General features: G+C 51.4%; 1 protein-coding gene across 1 annotated transcript; it reads right to left on the minus strand.

Annotated features, from left to right (window-relative positions):
* Positions 1-1,426: 1,426 nt before the first annotated feature.
* Positions 1,427-19,876, minus strand: HO133_008093 (uncharacterized protein; the record flags this gene model as incomplete). Its single annotated transcript, XM_037298961.1, has 4 exons — positions 1,427-2,968; positions 3,036-17,448; positions 18,108-18,489; positions 18,562-19,876. The coding sequence occupies 4 exons, from the start codon at positions 19,874-19,876 to the stop codon at positions 1,427-1,429; spliced, it is 17,652 nt and encodes a 5,883-aa protein (XP_037156297.1).
* Positions 19,877-20,191: the final 315 nt, after the last annotated feature.

Here is a 20,191-nt window from a genome sequence, read left to right on the forward strand (position 1 = left end):
GCTGGAGGGCTCGAAGGGTGGAAAAGAGGGTCTGAATCTGCCCATTTGCAAGACGTCTTGAAAACACGAAGCGAACCGATCAGTGGTGGAAGTGGAAAAGATGTCAAGAAGATGAGAAGAAGAAAGCTCCGAAGATTGGGTAGAAGAAGACCGGCTTCTTGCTGTCTGCTATGATGTAGAGTTGAGCAAAACTCTATGCGTACTGCAACAGAAAGTGGTCAAAGCAGAGTTGGTGGAAGAGGGACGAATCGAGGGGGAAAGGGGATGAAAGAAAAGAAAAACGTGATGCACGTGGCCGTCTTCCATTGTCCTTTGTTGCCGGAGGAGCCTCTATTCTTGGGGATGACAGCAGTTCGAGGTCAAGACGCTGCTGTTTCTTTGTTTCAACGGAGCTGCCGACATTCCATCCTGCCTTTGTTTCTTAGTACGTCCCAAAATAGTCTCCCGAGTCAACTTTAAGGCATCAATAGAACAGAGAGCGTCATGCTCTGAATCGTATGTTTGGGATTCATGTAAGGCGACAGTAGTCGTGGGAAGGAGATATTCAGCGGTAGTGACGGATGAAACTGAGAAGGGCCGTCTAGTCTGCGACAAGTCATAGGATTGCCTCAACACCTTTTGCGGAGCTTCCATAACTTTCGACATCATCGTAAAGTACCATGAACATAGGCAAGAAATCGACCTGCCCAAATTGCCGTAAGCTTTCCGGTTGCATCGCGCGTCCACGGAACCGTCTCCCCACATTCACATTTCCCCCCGCCGATCTCGTTGCGCTTCTGACCATCGTTCCCAGAAGGGGCGACATGGTTCGGCGGCGACACGGCGGACGTTCCCGATATCCTCGAGCTGTATCCGCAAAAGGAGTGGTGCACCTGTGATCCCAAGATAGAGGTGGGAGGGAAAGAGTATCCGCCCCAAGGCGAGAAAGCTGATCCTTGGGGAAAGCGGTGAGCCTATCATACTTTCAATGTCCTTGTTTGGAGGTTGAGATGCGAAGGGTCGGTAAGATCTAACAGGGTGGTGCTGTTCACGCAGGAAACGCGAGCTACTGCGGCTCACGAGAGACAAAAGAGTGAGATGGGCAAGAAGCTTTGGACCGATGGGGCCAGGGGGTGTAGGCTTGGGCCCTGGGCTCTGATCTAGCCAGGTGTTCATCTGTGCTTCCTGGGCTGCATTTGGAAGTGGCCTTGGGCGACTACCGAGGGAAAGATGGGCATCAGGTCTAGCTCATTACAGGAGGACAAAGGTTTCAACATCTCTTCGATTTGCTTCATGTTCAATTATATAGCCATGCATACAGACAAAGAACCCCCAATACACCCTGCTCGCTAATCCAAGATTGTGCCTCCTCCCAGCAACTCCCCAGGTATGCAGTCGTTAATTCGTTTCAGTGAAAGGCTGTTGATATGCCACGCCTAATTGCCTACTATATCATTCCTCCCTCCATTCGTACGTCGCTCCCCGCGAAACTCGCCTCGCTCCTCCCTCCCTGCGCACTCATAACCCTCACCGTCTTCTTCCCCTTTGATCCCTCCGCAGTCAGTACTTGTGCCGGGCAGACCACAATCTGCTCGTCATCATCCTCGTTCTTGACCACCAGTGGGAAAAGAACCATTCTTACGACTGCGTGTTGCTCCTGCAGAGCCTCGTTTGAGGACGTGGCACCGCTGCGCTCATTCATGGTAAGGGCGCTGAAGTACACTTTTCGAGCTAGGTCACCGTTGGTATCGTACTCGGGCTGCAGAGGAGGCAGCATCGAGTACTCTGCACGCTGGGTACGCATCTCAATTGACAGATCAGCTGCCGTATCTATGACTTTGCGGAGTGAATCCTGTATTTGGCCCACAAGATGAGATGGTGGTGGAAGGAAAGTAGCTAGGGTGTCGTAGATCTCATGGACAACCGCTTCGGTATCTGTGGCACGCTGGTTCTCAAACGCTTCTCGCTTCATTAAAAGTGTCAGAGTCGTTGCCCGCCACTTGTGCACAGCACTTATAGGACCAACTTCCTGGAGCGTCTTTTCAAGATTCTTGAGCTTCTGACGCTGCTCACGGTCCATGCCAAAGAGGTAGCGGGTGAAGATGAACTCCCATACCATTGTCATGACCACCGACATGAAGACATCGCGCCTCTTTACTCGATCGGAGAGGTAGTCATCAACGTCGGAGCCATCCAGTATTGCATTTTCCATGCGATCGACAACTTTCTCGTCCCGAACTTCACTGGCGAGGTAGCACGCTTTCATGTCCGAAAATTTAGAGAACCTCAGCACCCATTGCTGGACATGCTGGCAAAGTGATTGACACTGAGAATCGAAGTAATCCTCATCTCGTTCGACGAAATCATCACTATTCCTGGACGCTAATAGTTGCTGTTGCAAATTTCGAACTTGCTGTTTGGCGTTCTCAAGTTCACTTTGCAATTGGCGCAACTCAGAATTTTTCTCTTCGAGGGCCACAGTCACCTCATGGCGAACGATGTCCTCCATACCAGTCGATAGTTGAGTATGCTGCTCTTTGAGGTCCCCTAGTTCCTTCGTGGATTGTTGCCATTGCTCGTGGGTGTGTGCGTGCTCAGCGCGTAATTGATTATACCTCTGTTCGTGCTCCTCATCCACACCGCGGGAAGAGGCAAGTCCCTCGTTGACTTCGGTGAGATGAGCTGCTTGGTTATGTAGCTGTTCGATGATCTGCTTTAATTCGCTGAGTTCGGAATCTTTTCGTGTCAGATAAATCTTCTGCTCTTGCATGGCTTCTTCGTAGGCATGCCGTTCCTGGCTGTGATCACGTGCTTGCTCTTGCAAGGCTTTCTCCACTGTTAACTTCTGACTCGCCAGTAGTCGGTTTTCCGAGACTATTTGATCAAGTCTGGTCTCGAGATCCAAGAGCTGCATGCTTTGCCGTTTGCGCATACTTGGTGGACGCGTCGGAGACATTGGCGATTGACCGCGCACATCACCCCAACCCTCCTGCAAAAGCGTGTTAATTCTGGGCACTATCACTACCACTTTAACATAAAATGTGTTGCCAACTTACATAGACATCAGCCATATCGGCACGAGATTTGCCTTTATCAGTGACGGGGTCGTAGGTTGAAGAAGATGGAATGCCAATGTCGAGTTCAGAGCTGCTTTTAGCGCGATATTTAGCTTCGCTTTTTTTGCTGGCACCCCGCAGATCCCCGCTAGCGCTACGGTCGACCCGTCGCAAGGGTGGTGTGCCAGAAGAACGGCAACTCAGTCCACTGGCTGATCGGACTTGATCCGGTGTCCGGATGATTGCATAAATGCTGCTCTCTGATCGCATGCTCGCTGCACTCGCTGTTCGATACTCATCTTCCCTGTGCCTCGGCGTAACACCTGGCAGCGCGCTATGGTGACTCGACAAAGTGGACAACTGATCTGAGTTGCGGCTTCTGCTGCGCTCGTCTACTGCACGCTTCTCCTCGTCAGCTGCGGGCCAAGGCGGGCGTGAAATCGGGTCATGGGTGGATACATATTCTCCAGCGACATCGTCTTCGACAGATGGTGATCGCATTCTTCGACCTTTGACACCTGATTCGGGAGATCCAACGTCGGACACAGCGCGCTTGTCTTTCTTATGCAGCGGTGATCCGTCTGCGCTATCCTCCGAAATGGTATTCAGTCTTCGGCGACCCCGGCTTTCGCTTGAACGTGGACTTCTGGAAAGAGATGGCAAGTCATTTTCATAACTTTGGGGGCCTCCAAACAATGACATTCCTGTGTCTTCATTGCCTGTAGATATGTCGTGGTCTGTTGATTCGGGAGCAAACGCAGGAATGTTGCCTGATCTACCTCCCCTCGACACCTCGGATGAGCGCTGTGGTGGCGATTCCTCGCGGTCAAATGACCAAGTAGGCTCTTCTCCGACGGGATTATAACGAGGCGAGACAGCCTGATCCTGTGGTTTGGCGATTGTCTCCTCCCTTGCCGAAGGCGAGGTATCGAAAAGTGCCGACGATCTGTCCTTAGTGGTAGAGCTCACTGGAGAAGGTTCTCGTGGCTCTGCTACCATGGCTTGCCGACGGCGACGGCGCTGGATGTCAAAGCCAGAGTCCGCAGAGTCATCACTGTCGTAGGCAGTCCCTGATCTCCGCCTCGAACGTTTCCGTCTCTCTTTTGGCCTTGATACCGAGACATCATGGTCCGAATTAGCCTCTACAGATTTCTCGGATGGATTACTGGACGTTGATCTTTGACGTTGGTCAGTCTCATGAGCCCGGCTATGCCGATGCTGCACATGCTCGACCATTTCACCAGCGGCAACACCGCTTTCCAACTCCGTTGGGTCGTCTGGATTCTCGAGCTCATCACCAACAATCGGGCTTGCCTCAGTATCTGGATAACCACTGTCTCGTACGGCACGGTGGTAAGGTATCTCTTCCGAGATCATTGGAGAACCAGAGATGTAGATGGCGCTGTCTCGGTACTTAGGCGTTTCTGAAGACTGGCCAAGATCTCCCACAAACGGATGACTTGCAGCCGCCTCATAATTTCTAGATGACGTAGCTTGGTGATGCTCCCACGCTCTTGTGGCGCGTTCTGACTCAGATGTCTGGCGATGCTCTTGTTCCTCGACATCCATTCCTCCTCTGTCGAGAGGATTTTCTGGTTCGCCTATTTCAGCCTCAAAGTCTGTCCCCCTGCGAGCCTCTTTTGCTTTCTCGCCAGGTATCCCTTCCTTCCTCGAGTCTCTCTTGGAGAGGCTTCCCGCTGCTAACGCACCTACGCCTAAACCGACTGCTGCGGCGACCAATTCCCTGCTTCCTGACCTGCCACGACTGATGGGTCTCCCCTCAGCTACCGAGGATAGCTCGTCCTCGTGTGAAGAAGATTGTAGGAAATGCTGCTGAGAAGTCGATCTCTCATTCAAAGTGTCCATGGTTGGGGTTTCCAAGTCTTGGGGTTGGTCCATGAGACTTTCCTGCCCTAGAGTCTGAGGGCTTGGCTCCCTCGCCGAGGCTTTCTTGCCTTTCTTAGTACTTTTTAGGGGAGCAGGATCACAATTGTCTTTGACTTGTTCTTCAGCTGGCTCTACCTCTGTTCTTAATTTGTCATGGAAGTCCGTAGCGAGAGACCTAAGCTTTCCATCTCGATCATAAGCTGTGACGGCGTCATCTCTCAGGTGACCATCTTGATCTATTTGCGGTTCTCGAGCTGGAGATCGATCTCTGCTAGAACACGGCGGCCCAGTAGAGAGAGCCCGACGGAACTCGTGAGTGTCTTCCCTTCCCACATCTTCCTCTGCTGGTCTGCTTGGCGGGATATTAAAGTAGTCATCTGACCCATCATTCTCAATTAAGTAATTGTTGTCAGCGGTATCGAGATATCCGGTAGGCGAAGCTATTGTCCTGTCTTCGAGAGACCGCTGGTCTATCGGTTCTTCCAATTCAAGGGGCCGAGCAGCGTCAGTGTCCCGCGAGCCCGGAGCTTCTGTGGATCTGATAGAGGGCTTTGCTCTTTGATCGCTTTCCGGCTCCGGTGGCGGCGTTGCAGTTTCGTCTTCCCAAATGATCGGCTGCTGCTTTTTGCTTTTCTTGCCTTTCTTGCCTTTCTTGCCTTTCTTGGTTGATTTGACAGGTGAATAGTCATCCTCCTGATCGACGGGACTACCATGAACCGAGGCAGATCTTGATCTGGATTCTTCAATGATGTCTTCCAGAGCCGGAGGTCGTGCTAACGGTCTGTGCTCTTCTTCGTATGGTCTCTCCATTACCGAACCAATGCTTGATTGAGAGAACACAGGTGTATGGGCTTCATCACGCGAGGGATCGGCACGCTCGCCTTCCTGCAACGGACTCAATTGTCGCTCAAGCTCTTTTGCATACTCCTCGTTGTAGTCGCGTTGTTCTTGTGCGTCTAACATTTCGACCTCCACTGCGGGGATTGGCTTATCTATGTCAGGACCCCCAAGCGGCTCGAGATCTGCGACAGGTTCTGTGTTCGGTAATGCCCGCTCAAGCTCTTTTGCATACTCCTCGTTGTAGTCGCGTTGTTCTTGTGCATCTAACATTGCGACCTCCACTGCGGGAATTGGCTTATCTATGTCAGGACCCCCAAGCGGCTCGAGACCTGCGACAGGTTCTGTGTTCGGTAATGCCCGTTCAAGCTCTTTCTCATACTCCTCGTTGTTGTCGTCGCGTTGCTCTTGTGCGTCTAATCTTTTAACGCCCCCTGGGGGGTTCGGCTGGTCTATGTTAGTACCCCTAAGCGGCTCGAGATCTGTGATAGATTCCGTGTTTCGGACTGTTTTGGCCGTTTCTCGAGCAGCCTCCTGAGCCGCAGAGGAAGACAAATTCCCAACTATAAGCTCACCCCATTGCCCGTCTTTGTCTTGTTTTTCGGGTTCCTCGGCCCTCTGGACTGACACGTCCCAGAGTAACTCCTCGTCCTTTGCCTCTTCAATCATTCCGGACTCCGTCAGAATGGGAGTTTGGTCCCTTTTCATTCCTCCCGCAGATTCTTCTTGTTTAGATCGTATCTCCCCTGCAGTACTCAAGTCGTCTCTAGGCTGCTGCTTCGACGGGTGTTCATTACCTTGAACAGCGCTAGTAGCCGTTACCCATGCAAGTTCTTTGTCATCCGCAGCAGACCGATCTTCCTCCGGCTCGTAGATAGAGAGCTTTTCAGTCTTGGTCCTTTCGCCGTTTGCAAAGCTTTCTTCCTGTTCAGCTTCAACCATTGTATGAATGTCATCTCTCGCTTGAGATGGCGGGTCTTCCAATACACTTCCTTGATATCTCTGATCTTCTTCTGACCTCATACCCGGCTGGACGATCTCCGTAGGCACGATCTCCTCGGCGGATATTTCTGGTTTCGACCAAGAACCGCTTTCTTGTGAGACAGGGATGATCGACGGTTCGCCCAGATCTTCTGTAGCGCTAGATTCAGTGAGAACAGCTCTGGGCTCCTGAGAGAGCCCGTCCTCCTCCCAAGTCAACGGTAGTGCCTTCTTTGTCCTCTTTTCGTTTTTCTTGCTTAGCTTGACGCTATACAGAGAGTCATTATCGGTCTCGGCTGCCGAGACGATGTTGCTTTTCATTTCGTTGGCACGGTAAGCGGTTATCTCCTCCGACGCAACGGTCGGCTGCTCTGGAGATGACTCCACTGATGAAGTGGCTTTGTGAGGAATATCAGAGGCAGCGGCATGTGCTGAGACAGAGTCGAAGTACCCGTGCATAGGTTCCTCGCCTCTGCCTCCCACCATGACGAGATCTCCCCAAGCATTTAGCGGGTTGACTTTGCTGTCAATTTCGGAATCTTTGTTGAGCTCCTGGGCAGTCTCCTGCTCAGACTGCGCAGTGATATCCTCGTTCTTCCATTCGAACGGTTGCGCTTCCTCGGTCTCTTCTCGATCTTTCGTCTCCTCAGGAAGACCTTCCACACATTTTCCAGGCTCCTTGACCGTGTCGGCACTGGAAGGGGGTGTCTGTTTAAGCGATTCTTTCTCAAGATTCTCAGGTTTGGATACTGGCTCATCTTCAAGTGTGGGAGAAACATCGCTATCTAGAGAAAAGGCGACGAAGTTCTTGGACTTCTTTTCGTCCTTCTCATTTGTGGGTAGCGTGTAATCTTCCTCCTGCTGTTCTAATTGTGTCTTTTGAACAGTCTTTTCAGGCTCATCAACAACCTTGACACTGGAAGGAGTCATATGTTCTATTTCGTCTGTCTCAAGAGCCTTGATTTCGGCTATTTGCCCGTGTCCAAGCGCAGGATCTTCACAATCATCTGGGGATAAGGCATTGGACTTCTTAGAGTTCTTGGTTTTCTCTCTGTCCTTCTTGCCTTTTGGTGGCATCAAGTCTTGCTCCTGTTCCAACGGTGCCTCGCGTGATTCCTCATTTTCGTTACCCTGAGCAGATTTTGTTGTTACTGCTGGCTCTACTACCTCTCCAGGTGCACCAATTTCTGCCCTCATGCGTGGCATGCCAACCGCAGGAAGATCCTCCATCTTGTCGTCGTCTTGTAGGGCTTCAGTAGGGACACAATTGGGCTCATTTGCTTCTCGAACATCACGGGTGACTAATTGGCGATCAACGGCGGAACGCTCCTCTACCTGTCCGTCATCTTGTAAAACTTCAGTAGGGACGACACTGGGCTCAACTTCGTCTCGAGAATCGCGGGTAATCTCGCGAAGATCCTCCACTTTGTTGTCGTCCTGTGGAACCTCAGTAAGGATGATACTAGGCTCAATCTCTTCCTGGAAATCACTGGCACTTGGGGGAAGATCCTCCGTCTTGTCATCATCTTGTGGAACTTCAATAGGGATGATGTTGGGCTCATCTCCGTCTCGAAAATCACTGACGGCTCTCGAAACACCGTTTCTTCTGCTCCTCTTGTTCTTCTTGTCTTTCTTGGACTGTTTAGAGAAAACCTCGTCGATCGCCTTGACCGCGGGCTCTTGTTCCAATGAATAGGGATTCATTGCAGCGGGTAGATCGGAGGGCTCCGCTGGCTTCATGATATCAGGCTCGTCCAGAGAGTATTCTTCGTTCTTCCTTCCTCTTTTGCCCTTTTTCTTCTTCTTCAGGGTATCACGATCCAGTTCGTCTACTTCTATTACCCTGTCAGCCGCAGACTCTTGTTCGAGCGGAGTGTTCATTGCACCGGGTGGACCCGGATCCCCTGCCGGCTCTGTCGTTTCAGGCTTGGTTTCGGGCTCGTCCCACGAGAACGCTTCGTTCTTCTTCCCTTTTTTGCCCTTTCTCCTCTTCTTCGGAGCATCACGATCCAGCTCATTTTCTTCCATTGGCCTGTCAGGCGCAGGCTCTTGTTCGAGCGGAGTGTTCGTTGCACCGGGTGGATCTGAGACCTCTGCCGGCTCTGTCGTTTCAGGCTTGATTTCGGGCTCGTCCCATGAGAACGTTTCGTTCTTCTTACCCTTTTTGCTTTTCTTCTTCTTTTTTGGCGCATCCCCAACCAGTTCATCTTCTTTTATTGGCCTATCAGTAGCTTTCTCTTCCATGCTCGTAGATGCCACCATGGCTTCCCTCTTAGCATCAGTAGTAGACTCCGCATTGTTCTCCCCCACCAAGATGTCCTGTACACGTTGAGCAGCATTTGTGCCAGCGACTGGCGTGTGCAGATTCAGGAATATTTCATCATCCTGCGCCTTTTCAGGAGCGTCTTTAGAGTGCGGAGTCTCTGGCTCGTATGAGACGGGCATTTTCTGTTCATAGCTGCCTGAAATATGATCTTCTGAAGGCTTCCGTAGATTATGCTCTGCTTGAGACTCAATTGGGAAGGCTTCCTTCGACTCGCCTTCGATGGAGGCTTCAGTTTCATCGAGTCCTAGCATAGCACCGACTTCTTGGGAGGTCCGCGTTGTGGCCAAGGACAAAGCGCGATCGTTCATGTCATCTCTGGCGTCTGGTTGTCGCTCGAATTGATGCTCTGTTTCGTCCGGTGAAAGCCCCAAACTTGATGTCTTCGACCTCTGCCTCTCAACCTTCTTGCCTTTCCTATTGTCGTTGGAGGCCGTCCATTCGTCCTCTAGGGGCTCAGTCTTGGACTGGGAGACATCGACTGCAGACTCGTCAATCAATTTCCTGGCTTCATGGTCCTCAGGCGCTTCAGACGCAGCCATGTAAGGTAGCGATTGCTGTCGTCTTTGAATTTCGGTGGCCTTGCTGTTCTCAACCGAAATGCTTTGCTTGGTCACCTTTCCTTTCTTGCCCTTCTTCTTGCTAGTGGAGCCCTCCCATCCATCATCCAACGTTTCGGACTTCTCCTGGAGAACCTTCATTGCAGGTTCGTCGTTCGAATCTTTTGGCCAATCTTCTTCGAGCGTTGTAGAAGTATTAACACTAGGTAATGGTCCATCCATTTTTTGTATCTCAGTCTGCTCATTTTCTTCAACCGAACAGCTCTGCTTAGCCTTTTTGCTCTTTTTGGATTTTTTCTTAGACGGAACGGCGGAATAGTCACCTGGATCAACTTGCTCGGCTTGAGACGTAAGATCTTGTGCTTGTTTTTGTAGTTCAGGTAGGACGGCAGATAGATCATGTATATGTGGGACGTCTAAAGGGTTTCCAGCAGCAATTTCCATTTCCTTATCATCAGAACGATCCAAAGATGTAGAGACTGGAATTTCTAGCCGCTCGTCCAAGAGGTCATGATCATCATCAACATTGGGTAATGGTGTTGCTCTTGGAGAAAGCTCAAGCAGTGGCGATATCGCTTTTGTCGAGTCACCAGGATCGAGTTCTTCTTGAGACGCGGGATTGGCTTTGGGTGACTCTAGCACATTCCTGTGACTTTGTTTTAAGAAAGGGTCTGTAAAAGTAATCTGATCTGGAGCAGATGAAGATAGCAGGCTTCCGCGTTGTGGGTCTTGTGAATGTGAGAAGTCGTCTCGAGGGAGGTTGACTAGGGGGAAGTCACCTTGGGGGAGGGTCTCTTGATTATTTTCGAGTTGTGGGAGCTCGCTGTGTGTGGGTTCGTTTTTGGGCAGAGTCTCTTGTTGAAGACCGCTTTGAGGGAGGTTGTCTTGTGCAAGGCCGTCTTGGGGGAGGTCTTCTTGTGGGAATCCGTCTTTGGAAAAGGTCTTCGTTTGGAGGCCGTCTTGAGGGAGGTCCTCTTGTCCTTTGTTGTCCTCCTTGACTTTCGACTCGCTGCGATTTTCTTCGGCCAGGGTCTCGAAAGGCTCTTGAACCACAGCTGTCGCAGATTGCGATGCCTTCTTTTCATCCTTGTTCGCATCTTGCGCGACGGCAGTCATGATATCCACAATCTGCTCTCGAGACATTTGTCGCGTCAGAATGTCGCTTTCTTGACCTCCTGCTGGTACTGTGTTTTTGAGGTTGTCCCTGGGAGGCTCGTAAGTATCTGGGAATGGTCCATTTTCTTCCGGTGATCTCTCAGCAAGCCCCCTGCTTTTGCCCTTCTTGCCCTTCTTTCCTTTACTTGACGGGAGAACTGATGGGAACCATGAATCCACGGCATCCTGGGCATCCTGTTCTTGAATTTGGCGCGTGGTTCCGGGGCTCAGAAGCTCCACGTCTATGGAGTTCGTGCTTGGCTTAGCCTCCACAGCCCCTCCAAAAGATGGTTGAACTGTTTCTTGTTGAAATTGGCCGGCTTTCCGCTTATTCTTCTTGCCTTTCCTGGTCTTTTGAGGAACAAAGTCCTCCCCTTGACCAAGAGCGTTATTATAGGACGGGTAAGCTATTGTGTCCAGAACCATATCATCTAAAGCATGCTCGAAATCCTCGTTCTCTTCTCGGAACAGGTCTTGCAGTATTGGAGCATTGTTCTGAATTGGTTCATTCAGAGCCACAGCGGCAGGGCCTCCTAGGACGGCACCTAAAACAGCGCTTTTCAAGGTAGAGGATGACTCGTGAGGATTTTCCTCGGCGCTTACTTTGGGAGACGAGTCTCTACTAGCCTGCGGAGACAGCAAATCCTTAACGGTCCTTGAATCTTGGAAAGAGGATGCAGTAGGAGAGGTCGCCAATTGTGACTCAAGCAGATCTGACTGTATTGGGTGACTATCCGTGGAGGTCACTGGCGCTGATTGAATCGGCTCATGCTCTGCCTCGTTCAATCCGGAGGGTCCCCTCTGGTGGTGTTCACTTCCCTCCAGATTGTGGACAGATGAGCTCCTTGAGGTTGTATGGCTTGAAGGAAGAGAAGGGTAAGTTTCGTCAGCGTTTGGCTCCTGGTGTAATCGGTGTCTTTCTACGGGCCACAAGGGCCTGATTTCTTTTGAGGATTTGAACTCCGTGGAGCGAGGACGTGTCTTCTGTTTCGGAGTGAGATCAGTCGCCGATTTGTTTGAGGAAAATGGCGTTTGGGACAGAGATCGAGCGGTACTAGATGAGCGGCCTGGTCGACGGAAATGGAAAGGTACAGCTGTAGGCGAGGACGGAAGAGCAGCCGTGGTCTGTGTTGGGCTAGAGGTTTCAGCATCTGAGAAACGCCGGCTCTGAGTCTCAGACTCAGCGTGAGGTGTGGCTGGGAGGCTGGTCGTCTCCGAGAGATCGGAAAGCGCCTCACTTTCAGCACGTGTGTCAGGTGGCGGCGGTGGTTCTGGGCGCATCCCTAAAAAAGACTCTGGCTGCTTTTCCTCAACTTGCTCCGCTTTTATACCACGGTCTAGATATTGGGCCACTGAGCCCGCGTCTGAAAAGAGTGGGGGCAGACTAGTTCCGTGATCCTGAGAGTTGTTCAGCAATTCTTTCGAGTATGCACGACCGCTGGGGACTGGTGTGTATACCTTTACCGGTAGGTCTTGGGAGATCCTACCTGAAACTTGCGGCACGGTGCCTCCAATGCTGCTTCGATCTTTGCTGTCGTGATTGTCGTCCCCGTCGCGACTAGACTTCCGTTCCTCGGTCTTTTTACTCTTCATCTTAGGTTCCCCGAAGTCCTTCAAAATTGACTGGTCTGTAACGTCCTTGGCACCGTCTTCTTGCGGAAGGCTGCCAGGGGATTTACCAAGGACCCGATCCCAGATGCTACCTTTGCGCTTCTCCTTTGGTTCGGAATTGGGGTCTTTGCTAGCTTCGTTCGTAGATGGGGAAGGCACGGTAGACGCAGCATCATCAAAGCCAGTACTATTTCGTTTTGACTTTTTGCGGGACTTCCTGCCGCTCTCTGCTTTATTGCTGATTGACTCGATGGAGCGAACATCTTCAGTAGGCGACTCGTACACGTCTCGGCTCTCCGAATCTAGAGCCTTACTCGTAGTTTCAGACGTCTCGAAGAGATCGTCCCTAGACTCAGAGCCCTTTTGACTTTTCTTGGATTTCCTGGATCTAGTTTTCTTTGGTTTCTCCCACTCGTCATCTAGTTTCTCTAGCGGAACCTGGTTTGGAGGTTGAAACTCAGATTCTTCCACTTGGCTGATGATATCCTGCACAATTGTATCGTCATCTCGCCCGTTGGGACCGTCGTTTCGACTCTGACGTCTAGAAGCTTTCTCCTTTCTCTTCCGGTCTTTCTTGTGAAGCCGTGGCTCGTTCTCATCATCGAATCCGCCAGGCATGCTGTTTTCGTTAGATCCTGGGGGTGAGTCTCGACGTCGGTATGTTGGGTTATTGATGACAATAGAAGGATCGAAGCCTGCATCTTCTGCACTGGCGGCTAACGTGGCCGCGAATGCAGCATCCTCACCATAAATTGCTGAGCTACTTTCCATTGTTGAGTCATTGCGCGGGTGCATTTCATGATCCGGCAAGTCACGCTCGTGCGTGCTGCTTGATAAATCTACTGGATCTGGTACGCTCATGTCCCCAGAGGATGGCTCGACGGATTCATCGTGGTCCTCCTTTGGAGCGATAATTGTGTATTCGTGAGTCTGGTCATCTCCCCACTTGACCTTTGAAGACGAAGGCTCCTTCCGAGGCTCTTCGAAGCCTTCGTCACCGGCATCCTTAGGTTGGGGAATGGGTGTGGAGCCCCTGGTTGAAGGCGGAGTCGGCTCTACAAGCCTGAGCTTTGGTACCTGCCAAGGAAACGACAACTTTGAAGGATCGATCTTGTCGTCGGTGTCCACGAGCGAGAACGCCGGCGAGTCAGAGAGATCGCGGATTCGCTTTGGCTCCACTGTGACAATTTGTGGGACTTGTTCCATATCAATATCAGCGTCAGCATTAGCACTTGTAATCTTTATCTGGTCACTCGATTTGTTAAGGAGTTCGAGTGGGGTGAAGAAAGCACCATAGTTTTCATGAACAGAGCTTCGCTTGGTGCTTGCCGCTTCTTGCCATACAGACATGTCCTGTTTCTCCGGAGAACGCTCTTCGTGATCCACGTACCCGCGTGACGCAGAATTCTCGTCAGGTAGATTTCCGCGTTCCTTGATTGCGGCTTCTTGATCGTCACGTTCCCGCTGCCTTCGTCGACGTTCGCTTTTGCTGAGAGCATCTTCTTCGTTTTCGAGTTCACGTTCCTTCCGTCGACGTTCGCGGCGTTCCTCCCGCGTCTCTTCAGATCTCGACCTGTCTGTTGCAGCCGCAGCACCAATTGCGGCCCCAATGACTCCAGCAGCGGCGGGACCGGCCCATGATTTTTCAAAAGATTTTTCAAGAACTTCCTCCGGCTTGGTGTTCGAGCCTAATTTTCTGCTTGATCGTTCCCTTGAGACACGACGATCCTTCTCAACCTGCTCTTGCTCTTCGGCTTCGCGACGCTCCTTATCTTCCTTTCTCTTCCGACGCCTCTCGCGGCGATCTCTTTCTTCTTGCTCTTCTGTCAGATCGAATCGAACTGCAGAGGATTCGTCTCTCACGGAAGTTCGGCGCGGAGGTGCCATGGAGCTCGATATAGAGTCTTCTCCGAATCTTCCAGGGGATGTGTCTCTCCTCCGTATCCTAAAATCGCGAGCAGTGTCATCCGCCGGTTGCTCGACGCGAGGGAAGCTGCCAGGTATGCTGGCTTCGTGAGTGCTATGTCGATCATCAGATGTTCCCGGATGATGATGATACGGAGTTTGGGAGAACACAGCAGGACCACTTGGCGCACTATGAGAATGATCATACGCCGTTTGACTTGAGTAGATTGATGCTGAAACGGGGGCTATTGGGCGAGGATGTTGAAGAGGAACAGCTTCTGGCCGAGAGGACATGACCGGTCTACTCGAAGACACGATTGAACCTTCTCGCCCAACGTCGAAGCGAGAAGGATCAGAAGTCGGCACTGGGTAGACATGCTGCAGGGGAAGGCTGCTTGTACTGTCCATCGCACTCCCCTGAGGCTGATCTTGAGGCGTCATGGCCGCACCTGTTAGACTTGAACGTGTCGCACTAGCTACTGGGGGAAAGCTACTATGGTCAGATGACTTTCGCCGTGGGGAAGACGCTCTCCGATTTTTTTTGCTGCCCCAACGCCAACCCCACTTATTGGTTCCTGATGACTTGGAAGAAAATGATGCTCGACTATCCCTGCGTACTGGCGCACCGTACGCCAGGTCGGAATCTATGCTCTCGTAGTCGTCTTCTGCAGCCGATTCCCAAAGTTCGTCGTCAAGGTTTCCATAAGATTTCTTGGGTCTGTGCGCTTGTCCGGAGCCATGTCCATCATGACCTTTTGTCTTCTTCGCCCCCACGAGTTCTCTTACGCCATTCTTTCGGTGACCTTGACGACTATCGTTCAGGGCAAGCGCTGCTGCCGCCGCGCCAAGGCCCAGTAGAGCTGCTTCGGCCTTCTTATCATCTTTGGACTTGCCATTCGACCGTTTAATGCTTCGGTGCTTGTCTTGACCACCAGTATATGCCAAGTCCACGCTAGATGACGAGGATGATCCGTTGCCGAACCCGAAGAAGCTTCTGTCTCTCTTCTTCTTCTTCTTGGTCTTGTGGCGTCTCTCAGGCGAGGCTTCTTGACCTTTGTGCTTACCTTTAACGGATGTACGTTTCGGAGAGCGGCTCCGACGTCGAGAGCTCGACGCGACCGCGGAGGTTTCTGGTGCTGCGCCAATAGCAGCTTCGGTCAAGCCAGTCTTTCGATCTCTTGATCTAGACCTCGTTCCTGATTGACGACCCGTGCTATATGTCAGCCTTTTCGTGCCCGTGGAAGTATCATTACGCGGTTCTTTTCTGTCCGATTTGCCATCACCAGTAATTTCAATTTCGAAACGCTCTTTGGAGCGACTTCGACGGCGTGCTCTACGATCCCCCCCATCCGGCGAGAAGCGCCCATTTTTCACACTGTAGGTATCATCATAGTCGTTCTTCTCTTGAAACAAGCTCTCTCCAAGTTTTGCCAGCCCGTAGCCCGGGAGACCAGCGGCCTGCCAGGACTTGTTGCTCTTCCGTCGACCCTCATTGTCGGAAGAATAATATCGACTATCTTTGTCGACGCGCGTACTGCTGCCGTACCGCTCATTTGATTGTCGTCTCCCATAAAGATGTTTTCTCGGAGCATCTCTTGTTGAGGATCCCGGCGCGAAGCAGTTCCTGCAAACACCTATGATCTGAGAGTATTCTTCGAACTGAGCTACTCCTTCAGGATCTTTGAAGAAGTCCAGCAACGCGCCGAAGGGACCGTTATTGCGATGTCGCTGAGCCATGGAGGTTGTTGAATATTGAGGCGCTGACGAGACATTGTGATCTAAAGAGTGATGATTGTGCTCGTAAGCTGCTGCTGCCGCCAACCCTGTGGCGCCTGCTGCCCCGGTTGCATAAATCGGGGTGTTAGACGACTGAGATGATTGCTTGCCTAGCATTGGTGGCTGAGACTTGCTGGAGTACTGTGAGGCTTGTGTTTGAGACGGCGGGCGTTGAGTCGTGACGGCAGAATATTCACTAGGGGCTCCTCCTATTGATGACTTATGATCCGTGCGCTGCTGATGTGTTGAGGTCTGGCTGTCAATGAGATAGCCAGCAGCCGATCCTATGGCTGTCCCACCTATGGTGGGTATGATTGGGGCTGAAGATGAATGGTGGTTGCTGTTGGGTCTGATTTGGCTTGTGACGTATGTTGACGCATTCTGCTGGCCGTGGGTCGATGCGGCTTCATCTTCTTCAAATTCACCGCTGAAGAAGGACGCTGCCGCACCGACCGCTCCAGAAGCGCTCGGCTCTGGTGGCGGGGCTGCCACAGCCAATGCAGGCTGAAGGTGAGGTTCTGCCCCAATGATAAGAGATGGCGTATTTGCCCGATTTCCAGGCTGTTCTGCAACAGACTGCCCATCATCACCATAGTATTCAGCCGCGAGTCCAGGACCTCCTTCGCTGGCGGCCAGTGGTGGACGGTATGGAGCAGAGGACTGAGTCGGAAATTGACCGGGAAACTGATCTTGCACATGGGAGGACATGGCTGGATGTTCGGGTGCGGCGCCGTTGGGTCCTGGTATTGCCCCGTCGTTCTGGCCAGGGAATTGCGAGAAACCAGAGCTCGCAACCTGATCAGGGAAATCGTCAGGACCTCTGCTGCTTCCGACCTCTTCGTCGAGTCCATTCTCAGATCTTCTCAAGCTTCTGCCCTTCTTGTCTCGCTTGTCCCTCTTTCGCTGTCTCTCAATATCTTGATCGCGGCCATCAAATATATCTGTCTTGTCCCGCTTTTTGTCCTTAATTTCGCGAGCCTCGTCCTGATCGCGCGAGGAGCGCGAGGATTTCGACCTCTGCATTTGGTCTGCGAGGCTGGCATTTCTGACTAAACCAGGCGCCACATATGGTTCGCAGTTGTTGTTTCCGGATGCTGTTGCGTAGCTCGATGCTATGGAAGCCGATGCTGCTCCAGGATATTGCCCTCGGGTAGTAGATGAGTAGCTTGTAGATGTAGGGTTAAAGCCTCGTGGAGCACGATCGTCAGCCCGGGAAGAGAATTTCTTATTCGAGTTGGAAGACGCTATAGAATCGGAGCGATGCGCACGAGGTCGCTGTTCATCATCGTCGCGCCGAATACTCTGTGAGGGCAAATCATAATTTGAATCATGAGGTTTGCCACTGAATCGATTCCACATTGTTCTATCGTCCTTGGGTCTGATTGGACGGAATGTTAGAATGCAGCATCTAGTGGGCTAGCTGCGTGACAACTCACTGTATGCACGGTGCACGTATATTACAGGTAACCTTCTGCAAAGAGCTGTAGAAGCGGGGATAGCCACAATTGTCAACAGAAAATTGCCGTGGGTATCAATATGTTAGTCGTAAAGTCATCAATGAGAACACACAGCGTCTACAAGGTCAAAGGCGTGGGCAGCGCGAGATTGCTGGTGTTTGCCAAGGTAGAGCCAAGGCCCGAGGCTGAGAGATAGAACCTCGGGTGGGCTAGCTTAGCGGCGGAAGAGTCTCTTGGGCACGCACCTCCCCTAAAGTATTCGCTCCAGGAGTAGAAAATAAGAAGCACCGCAACACCATTGTACCAGCGCCATTAGGAATCGAACCTAATACGAACTAAATATCCCCAAACAACAGGAGTAGGTAAGTGCCCTAAAGTATCTCGTTCTTGTGGTCGGTGTATTATACAGGCAAGTGTGTGTCTTGAATATTGAATATTGAAAAATCGTCTCCGCTAAAAGTCTATGTCCACGCAACAGAAGTCTATAAAGTATCTATTTGGTCAGAGTATGCATCAAATTTTGGGCATTCAAAAAACCACTCAAGCCGTTTTTACGAGACTCGCAGCCTTCGCACTTTACAGGTGGGATCCTCGGTTCCCTCCCCATTTCGAGGGATCCGTCAATCCTTGGACTTCCTCCTCAACCCTCTGCGTTTCTGTAGTTGGGTCGTACATCTTCGATCTCACCCATTTCTCCAATTCTTCATTTCCCATACCCTTGATGCTTTGCTCACGATCCACGCCCGCTTCTTGTGCAGCTTTGATGACTCCCATTGCAACGATAACACTCACGTCTCGTATCCGAGCGAGCTCTGGATACAGCCAGCCTTGAGAAACTTCAGAAGGATGCAAAGAAGTGCTTAGTGACGTCGCAGAGGCGTATATCATGGACTGAGTGATGGTGGTTGCCTTCGAAAGGATCGTACCCAGGCCAATGCCTGGGAAGACATACATGTTGTTGCCTGAATTTTGTGGTCAGTCGCACGTAGGCGGTTCCTGGTCCTATACTACCTAAGGGAAGGAAGATTACTCACCTTGCCCGGGAGTCTCAAGCTTCCCGTCATGCTCGATTGAGGCAAAAGGGCTTCCACTCGCGAACAATGCCTTGTAGTTGGTATGTTTAAGGGCGTCTTCGAAAGTGCATTCCGAATTCGCCGATGGATTCGAGAGTGGGAAAATGATTGGGTGCTCGTTCCATTGCCCCATTTTTGTCAGCATATCTGGCGTGAAAGCCCCTCCTATTGTCGAAAGCCCCATCAGTATTGTAGGCCTCACATGGTCCACCACTTCCTCAAGGGTCTTGTACTGCTTTCCAGCGTTATCGTCGCGAGAGAAATAGATCTTGTGCTCCGCCAACTTGTCCCCTCGGTCATTAGTCACAAGACCTTTAGTATCGACGAGCCAAAAGCATCGCCGTGCTTCGTCCTCTGTCAGCCCTTCTCGCATGAAATACTCTACAATCTGCTTCGCCACACCCACACCTGCGCTACCAGCTCCGAAAAATACGGCTCTCTGGTCCTTGACCGGAACACCGGTTCGTTTCACAGCGCTGATGATTCCCGCCAGAACTACGGCACCAGTCCCCTGGATATCGTCGTTGAAACATGTATATTTGCCTCCATAGGTTTCGAGTGCTGGGAAAGGGTTTTTAAAATCCTCGAACTGGATGACAATTCCAGGCCATTTCTCCGTCAATGCCACCATCAATTCGTCCAGAAATTCTTTTTCTTCCTGAGCGGAAACCTTTTCTCTCCTGCTTCCCATATACAGTGGATCTTCTCTTAGTGACTTGTTTCCAGTACCCAGATCCAGCATAAGCGGCAAAGTGGCCTCCGGACGGATCCCTGCGCAGGCCACATAAAGAGAAAGCTTGCCAACAGGTATGCCCATGCCATTGATGCCTAAATCCCCTAGCCCAAGGATTCGAGAACCATCTGTGACAACGGTGATCTCGACATTTACCTGCGGCCAATTGTGCAGTACTGACGCGATGTGACCACGATCAGAATAGGATATGTACAGACCCTCTGGTTGGACGTAATTATGAGACCATTGCAAGCAGCCATCGCCGACAGTTGGTGTATAGATGAGAGGAGCCATGTCTTTGATATGCTGAGTGACCAAGCGATAAAAGAGGTGGACGTTGGTGTTACGAAGGCTGCTGAGATAGAGATATTTGTCGATACTCTGCGGCCTTCGTTCTAGCTGTTTCAGACATCTCGAAGCTTGGACGTCTAAGCTCTCGACTGCTGGGGGAACAAGCCCGTATGTGCGATTGTACTTGCGAACGGTGGTGGAATGGGATGTATCGTAGTCGCCAGGCGCTGGCGGTAGATGTGCTGCTGACATTACTCCTTGCGAGGGTACTGATCTTGTATTTGATAGAGCACGATATTTTGGATTCTGTGGGCTTTGGCAGGCCTTTCGAAATGCTGTGCAATTGTTGTTTGATCTTCGTAAAGCACGAATCCCGAGTTTGTGCATTGGCCTCAGGATCGAGGGAAGAGGACGCTTTATTTATTCACCGCATGGAAGCAATTGCGCTCTACAGGATGTCGGCGACTTTCCTCGTCGAGAACAAAGCCGAATGCCCAACAATCGGTGACCGATTACGCACTCGATCCGTACCGACGCACGGAGACGGTAGACTTGAGGATTGGACTA

This window comes from Letharia lupina (assembly GCF_014066315.1).
Source record: "Letharia lupina isolate WasteWater1 chromosome Unknown contig_4, whole genome shotgun sequence".
Classification (NCBI taxonomy): domain Eukaryota; kingdom Fungi; phylum Ascomycota; class Lecanoromycetes; order Lecanorales; family Parmeliaceae; genus Letharia; species Letharia lupina.